At 31.9% G+C, this 27930-nt stretch overlaps 2 protein-coding genes across 2 annotated transcripts; both read left to right on the top strand.

Annotated features, from left to right (window-relative positions):
* Positions 2810–3420, top strand: LOC110264187 (clathrin heavy chain 2-like). Its single transcript, XM_021105848.1, has 2 exons — positions 2810–3071; positions 3237–3420. Exons 1-2 carry the CDS (start codon positions 2934–2936, stop codon positions 3393–3395), a joined length of 297 nt encoding a protein of 98 aa, XP_020961507.1. The 5' UTR covers positions 2810–2933; the 3' UTR covers positions 3396–3420.
* On the top strand, positions 16915–25558 carry LOC107605477 (phosphatidylinositol-glycan biosynthesis class X protein). Its single transcript, XM_021105236.1, has 8 exons — positions 16915–17455; positions 19191–19306; positions 21983–22054; positions 22415–22602; positions 23027–23105; positions 23584–23974; positions 24122–24279; positions 24843–25558. Exons 5-8 carry the CDS (start codon positions 23034–23036, stop codon positions 25137–25139), a joined length of 918 nt encoding a protein of 305 aa, XP_020960895.1. The 5' UTR covers positions 16915–17455; positions 19191–19306; positions 21983–22054; positions 22415–22602; positions 23027–23033; the 3' UTR covers positions 25140–25558.

The raw sequence follows: 27930 nt of genomic DNA, 5'->3' as shown, positions 1-27930 counted from the left end.
CTACACTTTTTTTCATTTTATTTAGGTCCTTATATCAATTCTTTTTTTTCTTAGTTGGGTCTTTATAAAATTAAGCCAATTACTACTAAGAATAACTTAATTGAAAAAAAATTTAGTGTAGGGACTCAATTAAAAAGAAAAAAAAATATAGGGACCTAATTGAAAATTTCACGAAACTATAGGGACCAACAGAGTAATTAAACCTAATATTTATTATAAAAAATGTAGATATAATAAAATTATTTTTCACATTGCGTTATATTTTTTATTTTATCTGGAACAGTGGAACACATTAACATACATTCATCACTTTAAGAGCTCGTTATGATGTTTATCTTTTCGGTATTATTGTATTTTCTATAAGTGTATATTTTTTGTTGAGTGAAACATTGATCATAAAGGGCTTTCTATTTTTTTCAAATGCGTGATCATTTGTTCTTTTTTAAAGTCTTTGCCTCAATCGAAGATAGATTAGTACAAGAAGATAATGATAGTGGTTCTCGTTCTGATTCTTCCTGTTTACTCACGTTTCTATATATATATTGTATACTGTTTGATTTGATCAAAGTGGAACACACAAAACTTGTCTCTTCTCCTCTCTAATTTTTTTACAGAAAAACAAAAAATATTACAAGCATCTCTTTAGAAAACTATATTGGTCGGTCCTATATATAAATCCTCAATTTTTAATTCAATGTTTATCAAATGGGAAATAACAATAATTGACAAGTTCATCATATAAATGCATGTAAATGTTTTTTTTTTTAGATTTATCAAAAATTAAATTTTAAACTTTTTTAATATAGAGAACCTAGACAAAATTAAAATAAAATTAGTTATTATTATGAGTTGAAAGAAAAAGCTAGAGTCTGTTAAAAATGATTAGGCTTTTTAATTAATTAGTTAGCATGAATCAAATAATTAGTTAGATTAGTGAAATGTGAAGCAAGTAGTATATTGCGGCGTCACTTTCCTCTCGGCGTTAAAGAGATTTTATCACAAAATCAATTCTCATCATATTCTCTTATTTATTGTTCTTCGTTCTCTACTCTTCACTCTTATAATGATACAATTTTTAAATGGAAAAGTATACGAAACCAAGACTTTGAACCAATCAACTTAAACAACATTATTTAATAATTAATTTTTAAACTTTAAAAAATCAAAATTTAAATAATTAGCATTAGTTAAGTTTTGGATAATTAGAATTAGAAAAAATAATCTCTTGAGAAGTCTAAACACATTTTCAGTAATCACTCTTCTTTTTGTCTGGACCTTCCGTCACCCAAAACATTGCCTCGCCACTACCAAATTGCACCACGCACGTCGCCGCTGGAGGGAGCTCTCGCGTGAACGCCGTAGCCCCTTCACTCCACGATTCGCAGAAACAAAGACAACCACCGCAACCTCTCTCTCTCTCGCATTGGCAGTAGCGCCGCCGACCACCGAATCGACCTCTCTCTCACGAGTCGCAGTAGCGTCGCCCGACCACCGCAGCCCCTCTTCCCCCGCGATTCGAAGTGATGCCAATTCATATTCTTTTAGTTTTTTTTTTTCTAATTTCCTTTTTTCTCCTGCAGTTTAATTTAAAATTCAATTGTTTTTATTATTAATTTTGATATTTTTGTGTTCTGTTGTTGCTGATGAAGATTTAGGCATGCCATCATCTTTGAAAATTTTATACAACAACACCATGTAGTACCTAAAATTCCAAATCTTTTAAATGCTAACTCCGATAATGATTTACTTGTAAAAAAATAAAAATGCTGTTTAGTTTTGAAAATTATAGTACTTTGATTGGATGTATGATATCAGATCATCAAACTTTTGTAATGATTTTGTTGTTGTCTCTTCCTTCGATCAACAGATTGCAGGTCATTGATCTTACAAGAGTGTCACAAGATCTTGCTTACCTTGCCAGTGGTGCAGATTTTGTCATCTTAGAAGGGATGGTAAGTTCTTCCTTGGATATTGTTGGAAACTTCTATTGTATTGATCAATGCTAGATGCATTGTTGGGCTTTGATACTTGAATTAAGTAGGATAATAAGGGAAGTAATGTTTTGGTTAGAAGTTATACGATGGTATCAGTCTTTTCTGGTTTAAATTAATTATCAATTTACTATATAATGTAATAAGATAGTTCTTTGTTTAAAGAAAATTTTTGCATAGCAAATTCTTAAGCATTTAGATGATTATAATTAAAACATCGAAAACCTTATTTTCTTTAAAATCTAATGTTAGCGGTGTGTTAATTGAGTTATTTGTTCATGCTATTTTTTTTTGTGTATTTTTTTATGTTCTTTTTATATGTACATGTGGATGAAAAATTATTAAGCTACTGCTTTTAAATTTTTTTGCATACTATGATCTTGTTCTATTCCATTAAAAGAAATTAAAGGTGTAAGAAAAGAAAAGGAAGAAAAACTTATGTGGCTTCTTATTCTTGTTATGGTTCATATACTCCTTAAATTCATTTAAATTGCCTCTATGAAATAAAATTATGAAGATTTACTTATTTATATTTTGGCTACTTATATATTTACCTTTTTTTATTAGTTTCTAGTTGGTGTCTAGTTATCATTATATATTTTTCTTTATGAGAATCCGAAGAGTTAGAATTTGAGAGTACCATAGCTTTTCACTGGTTAAGGACATATGCAGAGCATACGAATTATACTCTGCTAGCTCTTACATTGTGACATAAGCACCAAAACAAAACCAAGTTTCTAAAGATTTGTTCTAGTTGTTATGTGTTTTAATTTGTGGGTTATTTTTGTTTTAGTGGATGTTTAATTTTTTTTAGTTGGATATTTCTTTTTATTTTATATAGATTTTTCTGCTAATTCAATTATGTTCTCCATCTTATGCATTTTGGTTGAGGTGCTTGTAGCTTGTATGAAAATTATTAAATAGTTTGTTGGTATGTGATATATGTATCATGCAGGGGATTCTGAAACTATGAAGATGTTTGAAAGAACAAATTTGACAAACAATCAACTCATTCATTATCGATATGTCCCTGTAGAAAAATGGTTGATCTTAATTGGTATTGCTCCTGATTCCCCTGAGGTATGGTGCCTTGCATGTGTTATAGTAAGTAGGCAACTTGGTTAATTACATCCAAACTATGGTTATGTTTTTTAATTTAATAAGAGGAAGATCAACAAATTAAAGAAGCTGAGTTGTTAAGAAATCACAACAGCTCCATTTATTCTTTATTTTTACTTTTTGTAGAAGCAATGTATCATATCATCAAAAGATACACTCAAGGATTCCAAGCTGCAAGATTACATTGAAAAACAAAAAGTCTACTTTAAGATGATTGATGAATTTGAACTGATAGACGAGAAATTTGAAGTAGTTGATGAACCGGATGAAGTGAAAAAGACGTGATCCAAGTATAGCAGATAGAAACTTGTTCTTTGTTTAGCTAGTTGTATAGTAATGATATAACAATTTTCTAAACGATGTAGCCTCACCCCTCTAACAAAATATAGGGTTTTTGCATTATTTTTTGTCATGATGAATTTCTGATTCTACAGTGTTGCAAATTATATGAATAAGTTGAATGAATATTATGATTCCTTTCATCTCATCTTAGCATGATGACAAATTTATCGTTACTTATGTAGGATAAGCTTTTTTGATTTGTCATTTACATGGATTCTATTAAAGTAACATCCATTTAGTATGAAAAAAAAAACATCCGGATTCTTGACAGAAATAACATCCACTTAGATCTTTGCAATAATAATCAGGTATCTACACGGAGAAACATGCTGAGTAGGATTTTAAAAAAAAAGTCCATGCAATTCTTAAACAAATACAGTCATCAACAACTGCAACACAGGAAAACTAGGATAATTTATGAAGAAACGTCCATTTAGTCTGAAGATGAAAGATGCTGCTCCTTAACAGAACAAAAAACTACTTATATCTTAGCTAAAAAAACAAGGTACAAACACCAAAAAACCTAGGAATATTGGAGAATAGAAAAGACATTCACTTCCTAAAGAAAATAGAGGCATCCCTACTATTTAACACAGATAAACTCGGAAACATATATGTAGAAACATCCATTTAGTAAGGTAAAGGAACATCCTGATTCCTAACAAAAGCAACATCCATGTAGATATTGGTATTAACAAACTGGTATCTACACAAATAAACCTGTCAAGTAGGTTGATTACATAAATAAGCCATACAATGCTTAAAGAACTAGATACATCCACAACTGTAACATAAGAAAACTAGTAAAATATATAAAGAAACTTCCATTTAGCCTGAAGATGAAAGATGCTCCTGATTAACAGAACGAAAATCCATTTATATCTTGGCAAAAAAATAATGTACAAACACTAAGAAACCTGCCGAAGAATTAAAACAGAAAAGACATTCACTACCTAAAGAAATAGAGGCATCCTCTACTAATTAACACATATAAACTCGAAACATATATTCAGAAACATTCATTTAGAAGGGTAAAGGAACATATATTCAGAAACATCCATTTAGCCGGGTAAAGGAACATCCTGCTGCATAATAGGAGCAATATCCACGTGGATGTTGCCAAAAACAAGCAACTATTTGCACAAAAACATGTTGTGTATAGCCTAAAAAAGTAAATACTTTAAACAGTATCACAAGTGTCTCAAACGGATACAAAATCATGATTTTTCTAGGTATCTTTCATCTTCTGTTGTCTTCCCCCTTGCTTGGCTTTTTCGTATGTAACTACGTATGTTGCAGCATGGTCTTCGTGCTTGGTGCTGTAAAGGGGGTTCTCACTTCCTTAAGATTGTTGCTGGGCTGGTTGCGGCATACAGGATGGTCGTCTAACGCCGAAAGTAAAGCAGCTTTCAATTCCTACCAATAGCAAACAGCAACATCGAAACTCTAACAATTGCAACTTCCTTTTCCCTAATTTCAGCAACATCCAAGTTTCAATTGCATCAACTCACCAAAATAAAGCAATTTAGAGAACAACATCCAGCAATTTATCAAAATTTAATCCTCCGTATAACACACCCTAATTGAAGATGTACATTTACAAAATCAATTAAGAACCATCCACATACATGCTAGAACGAAATTATGTTTAATATGATCAACAATATATAAACAGAAAATTTGTAGATAAAATGGCTCTGTTTCACCATGTGTAGATAACTGAACCCTTTGTGTTTTTCTATTTAAATTGCAAACCACGATATCGATACAACACATTTGAGCATGTACATGTAGAGTAAACTAAGTAGTAATTAATCGCCAAAATTTGAACACCATCGAAGACACCAACACTTAAAATAAACAACATCCAACCTTTTTAATGGAAAACAAATGGGATTTTGTAGCAAAAAAAGTCCAATTTAAAAAACTGCACAATCGAATCTCCACACACATGCAACTCAGCAAAATCCAACTCCTAAAGATAAAGCGACTTCCAATCTCTAACAATTGCAACTTCCAATCCCTACTTTCAGCAACGTCCAAGTTCCAACTGTATCAACTCACCAAAATTAAGCAATTTAGAGAACAACATCCAACAATTTATCAAAATTTAATCTACCATAGAACATACCCTAATTGAACATGTACATTCACAAAATCAATTAAGAACCATCCACTTACCTGTTACAGTCGTTTGAGAATGCTTGTAGAACTGAAGTCGGCGTCTGAACTGAAGGAGACCTGTCCATGCCTCTAGCAAACAGGGATGGCCTTCACGTGGCGGCGTTGAGTGTATCAGACAATACAACTGGTTGACGCAAATGGTTGTTGTTGCATGCGTGGCGGAGACGCAATTGAAACCTCTGGAAGAGAGCCGTTGATGATGCACCGTCGTCGTTGGGAGGGTGTGCCGTCGCTGGGGATGTGCCGTCGTTGGGGATGGTGCTCGCGGTGGGTGCTACGCCACCGTGTGGGATGGTGTTCGTGCTTGCTGATGCGCCGCCGTGAGACAAGGTATACGATGGCTTTGAGGTAGAGGGTGAGAATCGGTGGGAGTAGAAGGTGTTGGGGTGCAACGGTAAAATTTGAAAAATTAGGGTTACAGCTGAGTAATTTAGGGGATGATTTTTGGTAAATTGGACTTTGGGGTCCAATCCAAAAAATATTGTTAGAAGTTGGCTGATCCCACTCTTGATTCCCTAGCAGAATTCTTTTCAAATGTCATTGGCCTAAAATAGTGAAAAGGGCCAGCTGCTTCCATGACAAAAAAAGCTTTGTTAGTTCATTTAATTACCTCACGAATTTTTTTTCCTACATGATAAAAAAAAAATAGAATCACTTTTTATGGACTAAGTTGAGAATAATTTTGTCTTAGTTCATGGTTTATAGAAGTAGAAAACGCTCTAATAAAAATAAGCTAATAAAAAAAGTATATAAATTAATATTTTTTATTAAAAATTTAAATTGATAAAAAAAAGACATTTTTAAAAACCTTCTGAACAAAGATGGGTTATTTTTTGCTATTGGAGCTCTATTAATTTAAAAAAAAATTCTAGAAGATATAAATATATACTGTTAGAACCCTTTCTTAGTATTTTCTGTATTCTATGGACATCCCATGTCCTAGAAAAACAAAACCCATATCATGCAGCATTTTACTTGGGATTAAAATTCTAATATATATTTGTTAAAGTTAATCTATTGATGCTTATCTAATTTTGATTCTATTTAATATCATTTGGAAGACTTGTAAAAGCAAATGGTCGGGTGATGAGGGTGCTTTAACATATGTAAAAAACATTTAGACTATGTTCGAGACATGAATTTTGGTATTCGTATTTCTGAAGTGATTCTTATTTTGCACAAGAGAGTTTATACAATCTGTTATTACTAGTAGATTATTAAGAGTTGAATATCATATATTTATTTAGCACTTAGATATATGAATTATGTTATAGGGGCTATATTTGTGTTGTGCATGGTAATATTTACTCTTTATATACAGATATATGAATTATGAATTAGATGAACAATGAATTAGATCTATGATTGTATAAATATATTTTTATGCAAAAAGTTTTATTGAAAAGGAAATTTTTTATTGATATTATAGTGTTTATATACATAAAAATTGTTATTTAGAATAGAAATAAGTTTTATAATAATTAATAAAAAAAATTTTGATGTTGAAGAAATTATGACAGTTTATAACATTCACTAAATATAAAAAAAAAAGTAGTCACATAAATTAGTAACTCAGTGACGGTTTAAAATAGTCACTAAATATAAAAAATTGTCACAGAAACTAGTAATTTAGTGACAGTTTTAGATTGTCGCTAAAAATTTTGTAACAATTTAAAATAGTCAGAAATATAAAAAAATTGTCACAGAATTTAATAATTTAACGATGATTTTAAACCGTCGTGAAATACAACACAAAAACATGTAGACAAGTGTTATAAATTAGTGACAGTTTTATAGCTCAAAAATCGTCACAAATAATTTAGTAACACTCCTTACTAACTAGTGGTCCAAAACCATCACTATGTTAGTTGGTGATGCTCAAATTCGTAACACTTCTTTTAACCGTCTCGAAAATATTTAGTGACGGTTAAAATTTTCGCCAAACATTAAAAAAAACTATCACAAAAATACTGTTTTATTGTAGTAATACATGTGAATGATTATATCTGTAGCAAACTAATTATAAATGAAATTTTTGTGCATTGTTTTCTAAGAGGAGGGAAGTAATAAAAACTTAAAAAGAAAAGAATTTGTTGGTTAGATGTATAAAACTTGACATGATATATAGAGGAAAATTATCTTTATCAAAAAACCCTTAAAATTTCAATATCCAAAGAATAGAAAAAACAATTTATTACTTAAAAGTTTTATATTAAATTTTTATAATGATATTTTTTATTGGAAATTTAATAATAATATTTATTGAGATACGGTCCACTAATGTAAATATCTTACATCAAATTTGAACCATAGAAAGTGAGGATGTATATGTATGAATATATAAAAATACGTCATATCTTTTTTCTTGCATGTGTGAACGTCTAAAAGTTCCTCCTTTTCCTATTAGTGTTGGACTAACTAACTATTGAGTTGAGTGCATGCAACGTAGATAATGTTCGCCAATAATTTCCATTCACATCACTATGAAGCATTACTATTAATTCTTCTATATATGTGTTGCTGAATGATTATATATAAAGTTTGAAGTGATTGCTTGCCACCTTAGTCATTAATAGTAGTAAGAATAGTAGTACATTTATCGTATTTGTTTTCTGTTCATATTGCTATGATTCTTCAAGTACAACGTTATCTGTTGTGGGTCTCTTATTGGTTGATTTTCTGGATGCACCATGCAACATAGTGTGGTCACTTTGATTTCCCCTTATGCTGCAATGATGAGATATTTTGTTTGTTTCTTTACCTAACTTAATGCTGAAAATCTTGACACTGTACAAGTCTATTGCCATAATTTTGTTATTTTTAATATTTGAGCTCAAAATTTAGGATTTTTATCTAAATAAAATTTGGTTATGCAAAAGTTTTCTTCCAATATTTATATAAATCGTTCTAGTCATTTATTTGTACTTTAGGTTATTTCGTAAAAGGTAGCATTTTTAGAGGATTTATAAATTAAAATTCATTTAAAAAAAAATACATAAATCATTCTAAGATAATAAACTTCAGAAAATAAATATAAATTGTCCTAGAGCAAGACAATTAATGTTTGAACGAAAAAAAAATAATTGGCTGAAACGATTTATTTGTTCAGACTTTTAGTAAACCACAAAGCGTGCGACAATTCGAAGAGAGTAACCACAAAAAACTGAGACAACTTATGAAAAGAAGAGAACTACAATACCAATTTTTGTATTTTGTAACTATCAATTGGCCATCAATAATATTTTTAATGGTGTGAAATTAAATTTAATGGTGTGAGATCATTCAATTTTTTTTTATGGTTAAATACTGGCTAACTTTTTAAAAAGTTGCTAACCCCTAGACTTTTTCAAGAATGAAATTAAAATGATAACTAGCAATAAAGGAGAAGATATGTATCGCTTAAATGGTATTACGCATGTAATTGAATTGGTGAATACTATCTAACTCCTCTAAAATAACATGTAAGTTACTACCTTTCATGATGTGTTAAATTTAATTGATTATTATCTTAACCATAGTTGGGTTATTTTGTAATTTATTATTTGAGATGGGTAATGGTATAATTTCTTAAAATATCAAAACTCCACTCCCGTTAATTGAAGCACATTTCCACTCCTTCATTCTTTCTTCATCGCGTAGCTTCGGTCATTTCAAGTATCGATGGCCATTGCCGTCGTGATAAGAAGCGCTGACGTCGTTGAATTCCCGTCCTTCCTAGTATAGCCAGTGCCGATGTCATTGCTATCTCCTGTCTTCTTACTCGATCCCTTTTTTTACCGTGGATCACTCCTTACCAACATAATTAATAGTTAGTTTGGTTATTAATTTTTTTAAAAAAATATATCTTTATTTAATTACATAATGGAACATATATTTATATGTAAAATATAATATAATAAAATAAATCTATTCAGAGTACTTAAAATATAATTAAAATCATGAACATATAAATATAATAGTAAAATTTGTATTCTAAACAAGTAAACATATGCTTTATCATACATAATTTTTTTTTTTATCAAAGAAAGGAGACTCGAACCCGCAACCTCTTAATTGAGTATGGGGAGATTATGCCATTTGAGCTATTGCTCATTGTTAAAAATGAAATAAATTGTTAAAATTAATAACACAAATTTAAAATGATAATTCTCATATTTTTTTTATTGATTGTTCATAATGAAATAAAATTAGTATCTATTTTGGAGATTGATACTTTGTCTAGATTTTAGGTTTAACATTTTGTGAGAATGTTGAGATTATTGCATGAATATTTTGGATGTCATAGTTGCTAAATTAGAAATTTCACGTTAAATATTAAGAATAATAACAAAAGCTTCTAATTGAGTTATTGTATGTTAATAATTTAGTTTATACAATTTTTTGAATACTCTAACTATATATTATTTGTTCTTATTATTATTTTTTATATTGAGTGTGCTTTGTGTATATAATAATAATACATAAATGCATAGAAAAAATTTAATGTTATTGTCTCAACAATAAATTCTACTTTTATTATCTTAATATTCTTAACATTACACCAAACATAAGGAGTTGTATTCATAACTGGTGTCATACACCTAATAATTGAGAGTAAGGTAAAAATTTTATTTTTGTTTATAAAATTTTGGGTTGGTTTGCACTTTTTGTTCATTTGCCTCGCCCATGTAAAAGTTGTACACTATAATGAAAAAAAAAGCCCATTAAATAACACAAAAAGTTGGATCTGTGTCCCCTTTGTATCACTTTTTTTTTTTATAGTGTCTAAACACCAGGAATAATTTTCAGGTTTGCAACTATGTCAGTACATGAAATCCAACTATTATGTGCTAGTTTGGATTGACTTTTTTTAGTTAAAAAAAATATTTTTATTTGATTTAAAATTTATTTGGATATATATTTAAAAAATATTTTTATTAAAAAAATAAATTATTTTTTTTTTAAAAAAACTATCAATATAATGTTCAACAGATATTAATATAATGCCTTTATTTTAAGATTTCTCTTTCTTTTTTTCTTTTTTTTTTAGAAAAAAAAAGGGACAACAACATGTATAGAGTATAGACACATAGAATACATGAGACGGAGTAGTTTACATATTCAATAAGATTAACATGAAACCATGTCTAAAATAAGAGTGCATTTGTAAAAGATTTGAAGATTGTTAAAATCTTAAAAAATGTCTCATTTTAAAATCTCGAGCCACAAAATAAGGCATTAAAAATATGAAATAATATTTTTACTTTGTTTTAGTGTTATTGATTGAAAATATATGAAAAGGCTATTTTTACTTCTATAGTTCTATTATAGTTAAATACAATTTGAATTTTTTTTATATGAAAAAATTTCAAGTCCTGCAAACATATTATAGGTTTGCTCTATATAGACGTAACCTATGTTGTTAAAGGATAAATTTTATCAAAGAAATGATATTTTAATTTTTTTAAACTTTATTATAGTGTGTTTTAAAAAAATTTTAATTTAATGGTTCAACTAAATATCAACTAAAATATATTTTAATTTTAAATTGATACTACATTTTAAAAATAAAACCAACAAAAAAATATATTCATTATTTCCTTTTATAGAGATAGAATCTAGTTTAACTAACCAATTGTTTTCTAATTTTAGAAAATTATAAACGAGAGTTATTTTTAGAAAATAAAAACAAAAAAAAATTACAAACCAATTAGTTCTAAACCACCCAAACTAAAATAAAAAACATCAATATATGACAATTTGGAATTTTAAGGATTAATATCTAACAAATAAGGATGATATAGACTAAAATGGTCAATCAAAAAAAAATAAATTAATTTAGAGTTTTACTTAAATAATAATGCCTCAAGAGAATTTAAAATTAGCATTTTTTAAAATTATATTGACCTTCAAATCTCTTATAATTATTACAGGTATTCAAAATCATATAAAAGATTGGAAAATCCAATAACCAAACCTGAAAAATTGAATTTTTCTTGTTTCTTTGTTTAGGTTTGATTTTTGGTTCAATCGTAAAAAACTTAAATCAAATCAAGTATAGCCAAAAAAAAAAAGAAAAAAATATAAAAAGATAATAAAAAAATTAATCAACATGAATAGTAAAATAAAAAAATTAAAATTAAAATTATAAATTAGATTATTAATTAATTATTTTTAATTTTAGATTTTAAATTTTAGAAAATAAGAATTTACAATTAAATCAAATCACACTTTACTAAATTACTCCCAACACTCGACGTCGTCGTTGCACTTCTCAGCTGTCTAGTTCGACGCCGCTCAGCCTCTCATCTTTCCGTTTGCCCTCCGTTGTGATGTGACATCGCGCTGCAGCAACCCCATGCATCTTCTTTTCTGTTGTCCACCCACCGCCGGTCGTACAGGTCCTATGGTAGCCTCACCGTGTGCAGTAGTGTTGTGGACGTCTAGCGCCATACATTCCAGAAGATACAAAGCACTACACGAAGCATGAAACGAGAAGCCAAGGCCCAATCTCCAATAGAGTCCGAAGATTCAATCTCTTTCTTTTATTATTATTCTTTTGTGAAGCCCATTGGAGTACAAGAATATAATTTACAATCATCCTAAATATATATTAAAATCAATCATTAAAATCAGTCATTAGTATAAAATATATATTAAAAATAAATTATATTATAGTTAATACAGTAAAAGATATATACTTTTAAAATATATATACAAAAAAAGTTATATATAAAATAAAAAAATGTGATTATTCTTGCATTTAAAGGAAACAGAAAAACAAAATGATGACCAATCTACTGAATCTAGTATAGCCTTGCAATATCAACTAGGGTTGACATCCCAAGATGCTAGTAACTCGCTTGGCACCTATAGTGAACATTTAATAAATTCTGTATAGATGGCAATTTTAGGGATGTACGCGGATCAAATTGGATATGGGCGAAAATTCGATTCGATCTGCACAATTTTGATTGGATTTGATCGGATATGATCTATGATACACGGACACTGACACAGACACGGACACGACACGACACAGAACACACCGACACGCGAATTTTAAAATTTTACATGACACGGAGACACGCATATATATAAAATATAAAGTATTTTTTAGATAAATTGTAATGATATTTAGATATTTTATTGATATTAAAATATAAATTAAAATTTTTAATTATTTTTAATGTCTTATTTTAATTATATCAAGTATTTAAAATATTTTTTGTTTTAATAAATAATAATATATATTATATCTAAATTTATTTTAAGAATATATGTTAAGAATAAGACTAGATACGCGGACACGTGATGGTATTTAGGTGTGTCCGGAGAAAAATTTTTTATTTTTTATTAAGACACGGTTGGACACAGCAGACACGCGTGTCGGACGAGTGTCGGTGAGTGTCGTGTCCGAAATGTGTCCGACACGCGGATACGATAACTCAGCGAAGTGTACGTGCTTCATAGGATATGATATCCGCGTTTTTAGTGTCAGATCCGATTCGATCCGCACATTTGCAGATCGGATCGGATATCGGATATATCCGCATAATTGAATCTTTTCTTTTTAATCATATTTTTATGTAAAAGAAATTCAATAAAAATATTTCTTTCACATTTTTAAACCTATTTATTCCTAAAATATTTTTTATCAAACTTTTTTTAAATAACAAAAATAAAATAAACCAATATATGAATAATAACTACTAACTAAAACATACAAACAGGTAAATATAATACCAAATATATATATATATATTATTTTTTTAATTATTATTGTGCGGATCTGCAGATCCGCGAATCGAATACGCGGATGCTGAGCAGATATCCGCGATCCGATCCGTAAAGAGTGCGGATCGAATCCTGTTCTTGCAAGGAACCTTGCTCCGAGATATAGGTTGGATGCAGCTGGAACGGTGTCTGTGATGCCTTTCTTCTGTGCGCTACACCTTAAGATCCTTCTCAATCCGAGCAGTATGGAGTACATGCAAAAAGGACTCCGACACTCAAGTTAGTTCACAGATGCAATAATATAAAACCTTAATCTCAAGAACTATGTCTTGCTGTATACTGTTTTTTTTTTAATCTTTATTATGCCTCTATGTTTGTGATGATCCCTATTTATTATCTTTTGGGAGCACTCTGTTCATGCCGAGTTATGCGTTGAAGCCATGGAGGTGTGTTGTAATGGTTACTTTATAGAGATATTTTGGTTTTCGAATTAGGAGTTTCGAAATATAACCCTATTTGTCCAAGTGTCTCGGGTGCGAATCAAATCCTATCCGATCCGATCAGATTGCGGATCGGATCATATTCGTAATTTTTAAATCGGATGCAGATATTTATCGCATATTTACGGATACGATCCGATCTATAAACACTCCTAAATGACATTCATGTAACTCACGATTAACAAGTTTAATCACTTTCAATGACATAGATTCAAATTCCTCCAATATAACTCAAATCAAAATGAATTAAATATGTACCATTTGGTTAGTGTGATTATAATGCCTGTAACTTTTGTGGATCCTGTTGTTAGACTATAATTAGGATCAATTAGGATTAATTAGCATTATTTAGCATATCTGAATATTTATTATAGGAGATTACGTCTTTATTATTACAATTCTCTTAGTATCTATAAATACTATTTTATATTGTATCATTCCAGACAACTCGAATAGACAACTTGATTACACTCAATAATATACAAATCCTTCCTCAACTTTAGTCTCTTGTTTCTAACATGGTATCAGAGCCATGGTATCCTCCTTGAAGATGATAGGTTGTTTTCCTTGCGGTGAAATCACCGTAGTTTTTGTACTTTTTTTTCTATGCCATCTTTCTTTATCTTTTGTCACTCCTTTGATGCTTTTTCACCGCACCGACTAGCTTATTCTCTCCGCCTTGTGCCTTTTCGAGTCGAATAGTGATCAAACACCAATGTCATCCGCTGTTTTTCTATTCTCATGAAGATATCATATAGTTTTTGCTCTCTTTCGGCAGTTCCGTCTGTGTTTCTCTCGTGGCAGTTCCGTCTGCGTTCTCTTGTGGCAGTTCCATCTGCATTCTCTCGTAGCAGTTCCATCTGCGTTTCGTCTATGTTTCCTTGTGGCAATTACGTCTGCATTTCTTTGTGGCAGTTCCATCTGCGCTTCCTTCCGACAAGTGGCAGTTCCGTTTGCGCTTCCTTCCAACAAGCGGCAGTTCCGTCTGCGCTTTCCTTCCGACAAGCGGCAGTTCCGTCTGCGCTTCTTTGCAGCAGTTCCGTCTGCACCAGTTTTATCAGTTTATGCAGTTTTTTTTCTCCTTTTTTCCTTGTTTTAAATGAGTTTCAAACTCAAGTTGTCACTTGAGTTTTTGGGGATATTAGAATATAATTAGGATCAATTAGAATCAATTAGCATTATTTAGCATATCTGAATATTTATTATAGGAGATTACGTCTTTATTATTACGATTCTCTTAGTATTTATAAATACCCTTTTATATTATATCATTCCAAACAACTTGAATAGACAACTTAATGACACTTAATAATATACAAATCATTCCTCTAATTTAGTCTCTTGTTTTTAACACCTGTTTTATTAAATTTTGTTGATAAGGAACTCACACGAATCCTATTTTCTATTAAGAAATATATGATATAGGAAAGTGAGCCTAAAAAGAAATATAAAAAAAATTACATCGACCTTCTTTAGAAATATGTGTACCCATCCATTTAGACATAGAGTAGAATACACTGGATGAATTGTATCAAATTTCAGTTTTCAAATGTTGAACTTCAGAAATTCAAATGTGTTAGTTCTCTATCATCATTTTATCATTGCTTAATGAGCCAATTTTAGTATGATTTGTATTTCAAATTATTTAAGTTTCAAGTTAGTCATTTTAATACGGTGAAAACGCAATACAGTTGTTATTATATAGAGTTAATAGTTAAAAATTATTAGTTAATTTGATATGTTTAACTCATTTATTATCTAACAATTTTTTATTAATAACTTCACATGAAAACAATTACATGTGAGTCTTTAATATTATAATTTTTTATTTTTGCTATGTTGTAAAAGGTGAAATTAGAAATCTGATTTTAATATTATAAACTTTTAAATTTTTTATTTTGTAAAAGTGAAATTAGAAGATCTAATTTCAATTAATTTTTTTTTTTTAAAAAAAAAAACTTCAGGAAGACCGGAGACACCAATTTTTGCGGCCATGTTGTTGTGATGCACAAAGTGATGGATAATTGGACACATTCTTATCATTCACATATGGCTGCACAACATGTAAAAGAGAATAATTGCTAACCTTTTAATGATAAAAACGAGAGTTTAAGCAGTTTTTTTTGTTGGACTTGGGCCATGCCCAAGAACCCAAATCCGACATCCAAAACTACCCGACCCAGTTTCCAAAATGATGTTGCCTCAGTCACGAGCCCCCTGGCCGACGTTGCTGTGAATGAGACTGAGGGATGTATACGGTCCGGTCCAAAGATTCGGTTTGGGCTGGAAATGCTTTTGCAGATCTTGAACTGGTTCAGAAGTGTGAAGGTCACTGCTCTGCTCCTGCTCCTCTTCTCCTCGGCGCTGCTCCGCCTCTTCTTCCCCTGCTCCTTTTCTTCTCGGCGCTGGTGCTCTTTTGGTGAGGAAGGTCACAAGCCCTTGCTCAGCCACTCTTCTTCTTCTCGGCGCTGGTTCTGGTAATGCTTCTGAACTTTTTTTTTTTTTTCTAAACTAGGATTAAGGGCTGAGCTTTGTTATTATAATCTATAATGCTAGATTTGTTCAGAACTTATTATTATAATTTCTAAGGTTGATTTGTTGTTCTAAACTTCTGATTATTGTTGATTTGTTCTTTGTTTGGTTCTGATCTGTTTTGATTTTAATTACATATAATGGTGATTTGTTCTGAATTTATTAAAATATGTTCTGATTATTGTTGTTTTGTTCTCCTTGTTTGTTTTTTATATATTCTGATTTTAATTGAAACATGTTCTGATTATTGTTGATTTGTTATTCTTATTTGGTTCTGATTTGTTTTGATTATTGTTGATTTGTTCTGATTTTAATTAAAATATGTCAATGCTTATGTTTTGAAAATCGAACGGAGACCGATCGGTTGAACCAGTTTAACCGCAAACTAGCAACACTAATGATCCAGTCAGGCATGTAAAACCAGTAATCAGAAAATCGGCAAAAAACCGTTGAACCGGACGAAAACCGGCCGGTCGGACCGAACCGGAACCCGGCCGGTTTACACAAAAAGGGATGCTCATTCGTTTCTTTCTCCCTTTCCCCTTTTCTTTCTTTCCGTCAGAGAAATCACTCAAACCCAACCACAAAACCCTTGCACTGTAATCCTGCACCACCGCCACGAGGAGTGGCATACTGCCGCCGTCCGTCGCACTCAAAGTTCGCCATCCGTCATCTAGCTTCCCTCGTGCTCCAAATCTTCAACCCCTGTTCGCTGTCACCGATCGCGGTTGCTTCCTCGAGCTCGGCGTCCGTCGTCTTTGTCTGCTCAGCCGCGCGTCCGTCGCCGTTTGTTTGCCGTTCACGCTCGCGTCTTCGTTCGCGTTCTTCGCCGTTCGCGTTCGCTCGGCGTTCACCGTTCGCGTTCGCTCGCTGTTCACCGTTCGAGTTCGCGTTCGTCTGGAAGCCACGTTGCTCTGCTTCAAACTCTGCGACCAACCCGTGCGCTCCACTCAGCCATCGGACTGCTCGCTTTTGTCCCCGCCGTGAGTTCCCTAAACCCGCCACCAGACAATACACTCAGACAACACCAATACTCTTCTTCAAACTCTGCAACTTCTGATTTCTATTACAGTAAGTAATTATTTGATTTGGTAGTGGTTTGGATTTTTTCATAAACAAATTAAAGTTACAATAGTTATGTTCTCTTCTCTATCACATTGAAATTAAGCTTTGAATTCTCTTATTTCGTTTTAATTTTACCGCACTCAACATGTTTGATGAAATGCTTTAACCATATTTCTAGTTGGTTTTATAATTTCTAGCTTTTAGAAACTTGGTAAGTTGATTGCATGTGAAATTAGAATAATTGGATCATAGTAATTAGGAAATTTTTGGCTGTACAAATAGCATCTTTGCAGAAAACATGTTAGCATGATGATTCCACTTGCATTAGTGTTCTTCTGGTAAATTTTTTAACTGTTATTGTGAACTTGTAAATTTGCTAATTGTTCTTGTGTTTTTCTGTTATTTTATTTTATTTTTTTTGTGATTTTCTGTTCTTGAATTTGTTAAGTTGATTTGCTAAATTGTTGGGCTGCTGTTGTTTTAATTTGTCAAATTGTTAGGTTGCTGCAACTTAATTTGTTGGATTTTCTATTTAGGTCTTGTTCTTGTTTATTTGCTAAATTGTTGTTGTGTATTTATTGTTTATTTGCTGGATATTGGTGATCATTGTCTTTGAGATTATTTACTATGCAGGTTTAGTGTCATCATTGTTTTGGAATGTTTTATAATGTACTAATGTTTGTTGCTGTTTTGTAATTGCTGGTTGCAGGTTTAGTGTGATTATTGGTTAATGTTTTGGTTTAGTGTTCTCTCTTTTCCAGATTTCCCTTCTCCCTGTATTTCTGCATGTTGCTGAATTGTTGTTGTTAATCATTGTGGTGAACTTTGTTAAAATTTGCACTGCCTATGTTACTGATTCACGGATTCATCCATCTCGTCATTATCATTGGCATGAACTCCGAACCAAAGCCCCAATTCTCTGGATAAAATTGTAATGAAAGCTTATTGGGACTTTTTCTTCTACTTAAGGTATGAATCAGAATGATGAGGCCAAGTTGTGAATACACAAGTGTCAACTGACTATAATATATATTGAATTTGTGACATTAGAAGGGTGTAATAATAACAATAATGGAGTCATGTTACTTGAATATTGAGGTTTAACATTTAAACTCTCAGCTTCTCAGCCCTGTTTGATTCTTCATCTCAGGCAATTGAATCGAATCAACCAGGCCTTCCTTTTCTTTTTCTTTTAGTTGATTCTTAATTTTTCTAATATATGTAGCTTTCTCAATCAAATGGATCAGATTATGTAGTTTTCTTGATTTGGGATATTTTCGGAGACGCATTAAAAGAGCTATTTTATTATTATTTTTGCTATAATAATATTCACATGTTCTGTATGCTTGTGATTGTTTCGGTGTTTACATTTTCTTTCCAAGTCACTTGCTGTGGTTGTTCTCTGAGTTAAGGCTTTGTGTGTGTGTGTGTGTGTGAGAATATGTGATAATGTTGAATGCTGTTGCATCTAATAGGAGTTCTTGGAGTACCCTCATCTTTGGTCCTTTATAATTTATTTATTATTTTATTCTAAAACGATTTTTCTGGTTGAACCACTGGTTGGACCGGTTGGACCAATAAACTAGTAAATCAGTAACTAAAGCAGTTTGATGACCGGTCTGATTTTCAGAACCTTGAATAATAATTATTGGTGATTTGTTGCTGAATACCATCTTCTTGGATTTTCTTTTTTACCAGCACTGTGTTCTAATGTTTGTGCATTGCTATTGATGAATTCAAGGGCAGCATGGGAGAATGAAGTTAGAGACAGAAAGTCTCAAAGATGTTAAATGCAATGATGGAAAAGAAAAAGAGAAGGTTCACTTTCTGTGCTGATAAATTGATTCGGCTGGTCTTGTAAGTTGACACAGTTACACAACTAATTCAGAGATACATGTACACATATTATAGATTCTTTGTTCCTTCCTCGTTCATCCTCAAGTTTGTTCACATAAAGGTTAGGAAAAGGTTGAGATGAGTGAGAGAAAGAAAGGCATAGAGAATTCAATAAGTTTTGGGATTGATATGACTAGCATTAGCATTTACATTTTGTGTCTCCTAGCATCTGGAATTGTGATTCATGGAGAGATTCAAGTTCAACTTTGGCTAGCAACTTCTTTGTAACCAATTATTAGTAAAAGCCCGGTTTTTACTCGGTATAATTGTGGCCCGAAAGTGTTTAGGTTTCATCGGGTTTAGGGCCGGGGTAGGGTCTATAAAATACGTCCGGTACATATTTAGGGCCGGGTTTGTGTTAGGGCAAACTCAGTTTCACCGGGCCCATGTACACCCCTCACTCCATCCCAAGGAGTCCCCGTTAGACCAAAAGCATTTGGATATCTTGAATTATTGCCCATGCTCTGCAGGGCCAACGAGCCCTGCCAAGGAAACCCAGGAACCCAGACCCCGATCCTGTGGATAGTGATGTTGAGAAACTGAAACTGAACTATGCCGAATCCAACCGGTTTGAATTGGTTCGGTTTGTTTTAACTGGTTCAAAAATTGAATCCAGTTTGTGGAAAATTGAACCAGCTAGACAAATAAATTTACACCCTTTTCTCCTAGGGTTTAGATCGCGCTTAACCTTCATATATCGAGTTTGGAATAGCCGCAGATCACTCTCTTGAAGCAAAGTGCTTAGTCCTTGGAATCCAAATGATCACAGTACAATGCTATTTCATATTCGTTTCGTGCTGCTAAATGTTGTTCTCGACTCATTTATATCTTCAGTTTTTTTTTTCTTTTATAATTTTATAATTTTTGTTCCTAATTTTTTGCAAGCTGGAAATTTTGGAGTCATCTTTACAGCGAGTTGGTTGTTCATTGATACCTTTCTCGTGTCTGAGGATGACGAAATTGTTTCAGATCCGTTGATGTTATTTTTCATTGGCCAAGGAATGATAATGGAATGTCACATTCCTTGTGCTTTTATTGCCAATGGTACATTTCACAGTTTCACTGTCTTTCCTGTAGTTTGTTCAATTCATTGCTTTTTGATACAATCCATTTTTTACTCTTGGATGCTGAGTTATGTTATTTGTATGCACTTTTTGTCTCATACAGCAAGCTGATGCACATTTTTCACTATCAGATGAGGTGGGAGATTTATTTGATATTGTTTCTATACCCAATCTAAGTGCAAAAGAATGTGGATATGCTTGATATGTGTGACATTAAGTGGTGCAAAGCATTTCTATGAAGTTCTTAATTTCCAATGCAGTAGTGATTTGGCTGAGAGAAAAAAGTCAAAGACTCATTTTAAACACATGATATTGCTATTTACATGTGAGCATTAATATACCCTTGTGGTTGTATTCATTGGCCATTGAGGGGTTCTTTATAATAATAATGCTCAAATTGAAGTTCTTTTGGAATTAGTCAGGCTTCTTGTGCTGTTATGAATGTGCTTGGAGTTTGGAATACATTCCCACATCTCATTTGTCAGTCTCTTTTGATGGACAAGTTTTTGTTTTTGTTTTTAAACAGATGATATTGCTATTTACATGTGAGCATTAATATACCCTTGTGGTTGTATTCATTGTGCATTGAGGGGTTCTTTATAATAATAATGCTCAAATTGAAGTTCTTTTGGAATTAGTCAGGCTTCTTGTGCTGTTATGAATGTGCTTGGAGTTTGGAATACATTCCCACATCTCATTTGTCAGTCTCTTTTGATGAACAAGTTTTTGTTTTTGTTTTTTTGTTTTTTTTTACCTAGCAAGCCATATATTTCAAGACTTAAGAAACACTGATATGTTAGCTCTCTAGCATAAGTGCACGAGCTAATTTTTGTATGAATTGAATTGGTGTCTTGGAATTTGCTAAAGTGCTTAGGGAGATTGGTTGATTTTTATATGGATGTCAATAGGCTTCAGCATACATGTTTCATGTGAAGTTTGGATTTTCCTGTTGTTTTATGATGCTAGATGAAGATATAATGGCATAATGCTTATTCCACCTATGTTCACCAAAATGGAAATTATATTACACATTTTTGTCACATATATAACAGTTTTTTGAAAGCTGATTGTTGTTGGATTGTTTGACAATCTGCAACATGGTTATCAAGCTTGAGAGTTAACATATATTTGTTGAGCTACTGCAGACTTGAATTGTGGACTCAGTCCTTATGCCGGATAGAATATACATTGACAAAAGCATTTGTAAATAAACATAATTATAGTACATAAAATTTTCATGATTTAACATTTTAACTTTATAATGAAGAGAACAGAAGACATAACTTACTAGCATCTTAATTGCTGCCTACCAAAATAAAATATCTTAAATTTTAAGCTCCTATGGATGCCTTCTTCAAAACTGAACAGAATACAACTGAAAAACATTAAAACATATAAAAGTCTAATAATCCCGATACATGTTGAACAAAATTAACCAGTACATTCCTAAAGAAAAACTATAGGTAAAATAGACTCCCAAACTTGTGTATAATTGAGTTTGATATAAAGACAATTTGTACACAAATTGATTTGCATTTTTGCTTTTTTTTTTTTATTTTTTTTTTTATTGTAGGAAAGCACATATCTTTTCTCTCCCCTTTCCACGCAACAATTAAGAGTTCATATAAGAATTTACTCCCCAAAGGTAGGAAAGTTTGACAACTCCAACCATTGTAATTTTCAAAGTGAGTCTGCACTTCAAGTAGAGTTAAGCGTTTGTGGGAATTTAAACTATGTACCCACAGAGCATGTTATGCATGTTGTGCTCTGTTCTTTGGAAAATGTATGTCATCTTGTCAAACTACATAAGTGAATCCTTTTACCACAATAAGTCATCCTTTATGTTCTGAATCATTTTTCAACTTAATTTGAACCTTTTTCTTTGTCAACACTTGATTTAGGCTTGTAAGTTACTGTTCTTGATATCAAGGCTGAGGGTTTCTTATCCTTCATGCTCTTTATCCTTTTGTTTGTGTTTATAATTTTATTTATTTATTTATTGCAGTTCTGTTCAAGGTCTTGATTGGAAAAGTTGAACAGAAAATAAACCTACTGCTTCTTCAGTGTTGATGTGGCCAAAGACATACAATTCTTTTGTAGAGGATTGTGTCTCATCTTAATTCAATTAGCTGGTGCTGTAGTAACTCCAAAGATCTTAAGTGAAACTTTTTGGTGGTTTACTTACGTGTACAGGTAAGGTCTTTTTCCATGTGAGCTCTTCTCTGTGTGTATGCGCACCCCTTTTATTATATCCAGTAAATGTCTGATACAACTTTTAAGCACTCGTTAAACAATCAGAATTTTAATGATTTATTTTAGAAAATGCAAATGGTGGTGTGCTTTGACTGAACAAACACTGCCTATATTTCATAGTTAACTAGCCTTGAATAGATATCCCAGTAATTTTGCCCCAAAAAAATGATGATTATTAGCATGATTATTGCCTTTTCTTTTGGGGTGAAAAAGAAGGAACATTAGTATGTCTTCTCAATTGGCCAAGTTGTCATCTATGAACTATGATGCAGGAGCTGAAAACAAATGGCATATGTGATTCATTGATCATTTAGTTAGTGATTCTCTAATCTTTCACCTGTTTCAAATTTGTGGTGTTACTCAGTATCTCCATGAAGACTTGGAGGCAATTTATTGGACTGTGTATATATTTGTTGGTGTGGAGTTCATTTATATCATCTCCTGTAAGCTATCTCATATCCTCTTAGTTAATTTGTCTCTTACTCTCTTCACTCTCCAATAGTATTTATTTTCCTATCAAAATAAAAATACATTACATGTTTGTTTAGTGCAATTTAGAATTTTAGATCATACCTATACAGATTTGTCAGTTGTGCTTGGTCTATTACCTTCTTGGTTTTGTACTTTTGTACCCTTTAAAGTGAGAATCTTGTAAATCAAGGAATGGGATCTACACTCAATGCAATATATTTATACAAATGGAAACAATTTTTTTTAATTTTTTCAGTGTAAGATTTCTCATTTTGGAGAATTCTAGTCCAAGTCACTTCTGATAGACAAAAGCAATAATCGAATTTTATGATTATTATCTTTGATACACACAAGAAAGAATTCAATGCAATCATGCTCGTGCTCATATGGACACCCACATCATGCCCTTGTTTTCTTTTAATTTTGGCAAATTGTGTTTTGCAATTCTAGATTGTGGATTCTGCAAATTCAAACTTCAACAGTGGAAATGACAGAACCTTTCATCCCATCAAGAAATTTGTGATGCAATCTTATTTTGACAGGCACATAGAATTACATGATTCAGTTTTTGATAATTTTATGTCTCAAGAAGACAATGTTGGTTTGTGTCAAGTGCTTCCAAAAAACCATGATTTTGTGCCAAGATTGTCAGTTCTGAAGCGAGAGCTTATTGGCGAAGGTTCTCATCGTCATGTGTCTACATTACTAAAATTTCAAGCTCGGCGATCAGAGTCTTCGTCCCAACTTCTAAGCTCCTCGTGTGACTTCATAATTATTGAAAGACTACCTACCGGTGTTTTTGCTGATCCATTTGAACTACAGCGACTTGTTCAGCGTGGTGGTATGTACTTTACATGCTTCAGAATAAAAAGGAAAAGAAATTCATAGTTTCAAGACTATCACTTTTTTTAAAAAAACCCTAATTTTTAGACACAAAAAAAAGGACTATCATTTTTTCATGCCAATAAACTTTTTTCTTTCCTTGCAGTCTTCAATGATGTTGATGTCTTTGGTGATACAAATCTGGAACTTCCTTCCTTCTTGTCTAATCGTTCTGCTGTTGAAATACATTTGGTTGTTGACCCAAATAAATTTCTAGAGCCAACTGATATCAAGATTGAGCTTCCATTGCATGCGCGATATCAAGTAAGAGGCTATTAAGTTCAATTACCCTTCTTTTTTAGTTCCATTTTCAATTAGCTCTGTGTAGTTATATATTTTTTAATCTAATGTTTAAAAAATAAAAGCTTATAGTCTTGCATTTGCTATGATATAAAGATGGGAAACTCATTGTCTTCTATTTGCGGTAAGACTCTACTGTTATCGGTTCTAGTAGTGTCGAGTGGCAATGGCATCCTTTCTTGTTTTGAAAGTTCTGGAAGCACCAATAAAATTTCAAAATATTTATTGTCCTCGTGGAATTTAACCCCATCTGAAAATGAGAAATGCTATTGAGTCAGAAAATATTTGTGGAAACCTTCAATAGAAATCATGAGTTATTGGATGAAATGAGGTGACAGTATCTACTTAGTCATTAATAATCAAATATCATATCTATTCATCAGGATAATTTAATTTTACTAGTAGTCTTAAAACTTCTAACATCTTCGTAGTTGTAACATGGAAAAGAACAAAAATTAGTTTTCTTTGAATATTAGACTATTCTTGTGTTGCCTAATTTTCTTTCGTTCCTTCTCCTTCTATTGCAGCCTCTAAATGAAAGTGGCTACTCCACAGTTGAACTTGGTATGCCTGATATTCTGGTGCGCTGCAGCACAAAGGAAAGGTCAGAAAATCAAAATTATTTCTTCAAATTGACCAACAATGATGCTGATGTTATGTATGAAGCTGATGTTCTTTGGAGAATTCCTTCTGGGAAAAAGGCACATTCTAACCTAGTCTTTGTCATTACATTTAGTGCAGCCTTGTTATCAACTCTTGTAATTGTTCTCTCGTCATTAGAATATTCTAAGAGCAGAGTGAGAAAAGATTCCAAGCAATCTTAGAAGTTCTTCCGCCAAGAATTCTGGGTATTGACTATAGTGTCTTGTCCCTTCTTTTATGGGTATTGACAAAGTTTAGGTGGCTTTAATATTGGTCAGTCAACCAAGGTCAGAGTATATGTCTGTGCTTATGAAAAGAGTGTTCATAGCAATGGAAAGGACTCGAATCCACATTCTTTTGAGATATGTTCTGAACATTGACTTCTTTGCTGACTCTCCTTGACAGTATATCTCGTCTATAATAACCCCCCAGGCATGATTTGGGTGAAAATTGCTATTACTACCCTTACAATGGCTAGGATGGATTTCTCTCTGTCTCTTCATCCGTGTTAATTCTTTGGGAATTCTTCGGCGAAGAGTGAAGATTCTAACTAAATTTGTAGACGATTTTTTTCTATTATAAAATGAGTAATCTTCACTCTTCATTGAAAGGTACAATAATGAATTGTCTATGGCCTGTCTTCTTATGCTACTGGTTCCAAACAAGGCCTAAAACTTCAACTTACAGCAATATTCTAATGGATGAACCGAATCTTATTAGGTTAGTAGTGGTGGGTCCTGTAATATGACAATCACAAAACTAGAGGTCACATTGCATCAAGAAGGTGTGCAAGTTCATGTATAATAATCCCATGAAGTCTCAAATGTTGTTACCAAATAGATTTTGATATAGTTTAGGCACCTTGACCTGTTGCATTATCAAAAAGTCAATTTCAATCTCTCTGGATCTCAAATCAATTTCTGATTCTGATCAATTTTGGGGGGTCAAAGTCTAATAATAGGTACTCTATTAGTTACTTCTAGATCCACATCAAAGAAGCAAACTCTAATACGAAGTCTAACAAATTAAAAAGGCTGAATTGAAATATCGATTGTCAATTAGCTGTTGAATTAAATTGGACTCAAGTCAGCTTAGAGTGTCACCCGTCTAAAATGTCTTAAAATGCACCACGTGAAACTCATGTATGATAATGAAGAATTAAGATAATAGAATGATTCACTGTTACGGAGTAGGTACTTCAGAAGCAAAATAATAGTGCATTATTTTCCATATTTCATGAAAGTAGCAGACCTAGGGTCTTTTCTTCTTTGACCTCTTAGGTTGAGGGAGAATCAAGATTGGTTTCAATAAAATAATTATATTAGTCGTTTGTAGTTATTATTAGGAAATTAGTTATCTATTATAAGAAGTTATATATATGCTCTCAATTATGACTCTCTCATGCATAATTTAAACTGTCACTTTCTATTAGGTCACACTATTATCTGAGCTTTTTGGGTATTAATCTCATTTTCAGCCTATATCTAATTATCGCCTTATGCCTTATACAAACATTTCACCCCCTATCACATCATTTATTATGATTCTATGAATTTGTTGAAACAAATTTCATTCTAAGATTTTGCAGAATTTTACTGTTGTACATCTTTTGGAGAAAATGTTTTAAATAAAAGAAGGAAAATCCTAAGTGCTTTCTTTTAAAAAATGCCTTTGAAATCTTCAATAGCAAAGCCAAACTAGCTTGGTCTATTTATGTATTGAAAAAATATAAATTATAAGAAAAAGAATACTCAAATCTTTTCCGATTCTTGAAGCACGTTGTTATTTTACCAAAAAAAAAAAGTGTATAGAATTTCATATAATCTAAATTTTACGAGAGGAAGAATAAACAAAAGTACATATGAATTTTCACGCGGTAAACTAATGTATATTTCAATATTTTAATCAGTTATGTGTACACACTGATATCAATCTCTTTTAATCATTTTTACTCTTTTGTCGTCTGAGTAACTTTTCTGGTAATAGTGACTATCAGATAGCATGTTATTTGTCATGGTGGCTTTGTACAATGCGTGACTTGGATTTAATAAATAAAAATAAATACGAGGTTAAACGTTAAAATGAGATTTTTTAAAATCTTCTTCGCGTTAGTTCATATTGGAGATTTGTAAATCCTAACGTATCAAAATGTCAGAATATCAATGAAGAAAGAACATATCCTAAACTGGTGTAAGTGCTTGTGGTGGCTCCTCTTTTGCTCTAAAGAATAGAAAGAAGAAGTTCGACTACAACAACGGCAAGTGTTTGCATGGACTTGATGCAGTGGTGTTTGAGTCTGCGACAGAATGAAACCTAGGGAGATTGTTTCTTCATTGTCTGTTATGATGATTTCTTGTTCTGTTTATGATGATAAATACTATGCATCTTATGTGAAATGTTCTCGAATCTATGAATACTGAAGGTTGAATTGAAGTGTAATTATTTTATTTTGGCTAATGAAGTTGTTGATGCTAAAAAAAATTGGAAAATTTAGGAGAATAGTAAAAAAAGTAAATGGAAGTATTTAGAAGAAAGCAAATGGAAGGATGAAGAAGAGATGAAGAAGATGTTGCAAATAATTTATGGAATTAATCAAGAATTGAGGAATATTATAAAATGGGACTACACAATGGATGGAGCCACCATGACAAATAACATGCCACTTGATTGTCACTACTATCTGAAACATTACTTAGGTGATAGAAAGGTAAAATTACTTAGGTGATAGAAAGGTAAAAATGACTGACGGAACTTGATAGTGGTATTTATACTTGACTCATTAAAATAGAGTGTATACTAGTTCACAATGTGAAAATTTATGTGTATTTTTGTCCATTCTTCTTTTCACAAGAACTTAATATTCTGTGCAAAGCATTTAGACAGCGAGGACAACACAGCGTTATAATACTAATCTAACACACAAAAAACAATGCATAAATAAATTGGAATTAATACAACCAATAATTTAAAGAG

This window comes from Arachis ipaensis, chromosome B06, assembly GCF_000816755.2.
Source record: "Arachis ipaensis cultivar K30076 chromosome B06, Araip1.1, whole genome shotgun sequence".
NCBI lineage: Eukaryota > Viridiplantae > Streptophyta > Magnoliopsida > Fabales > Fabaceae > Arachis > Arachis ipaensis.
This window is presented reverse-complemented; position numbering and strand designations above follow the sequence as displayed.

Bases quoted from the DNA above. Each gene is read 5' to 3' on its own strand.
- LOC110264187 (XM_021105848.1), top strand. From the start codon at position 2,934: ATGTATCATGCAGGGGATTCTGAAACTATGAAGATGTTTGAAAGAACA. The intron at 3,072-3,236 runs GTATGGTGCCTT...TACTTTTTGTAG, and splicing joins TTGCTCCTGATTCCCCTGAG to AAGCAATGTATCATATCATC.
- LOC107605477 (XM_021105236.1), top strand. From the start codon at position 23,034: ATGAAGACTTGGAGGCAATTTATTGGACTGTGTATATATTTGTTGGTG. The intron at 23,106-23,583 runs GTAAGCTATCTC...TTGCAATTCTAG, and splicing joins GTTCATTTATATCATCTCCT to ATTGTGGATTCTGCAAATTC. The intron at 24,280-24,842 runs GTAAGAGGCTAT...CTTCTATTGCAG, and splicing joins CATTGCATGCGCGATATCAA to CCTCTAAATGAAAGTGGCTA.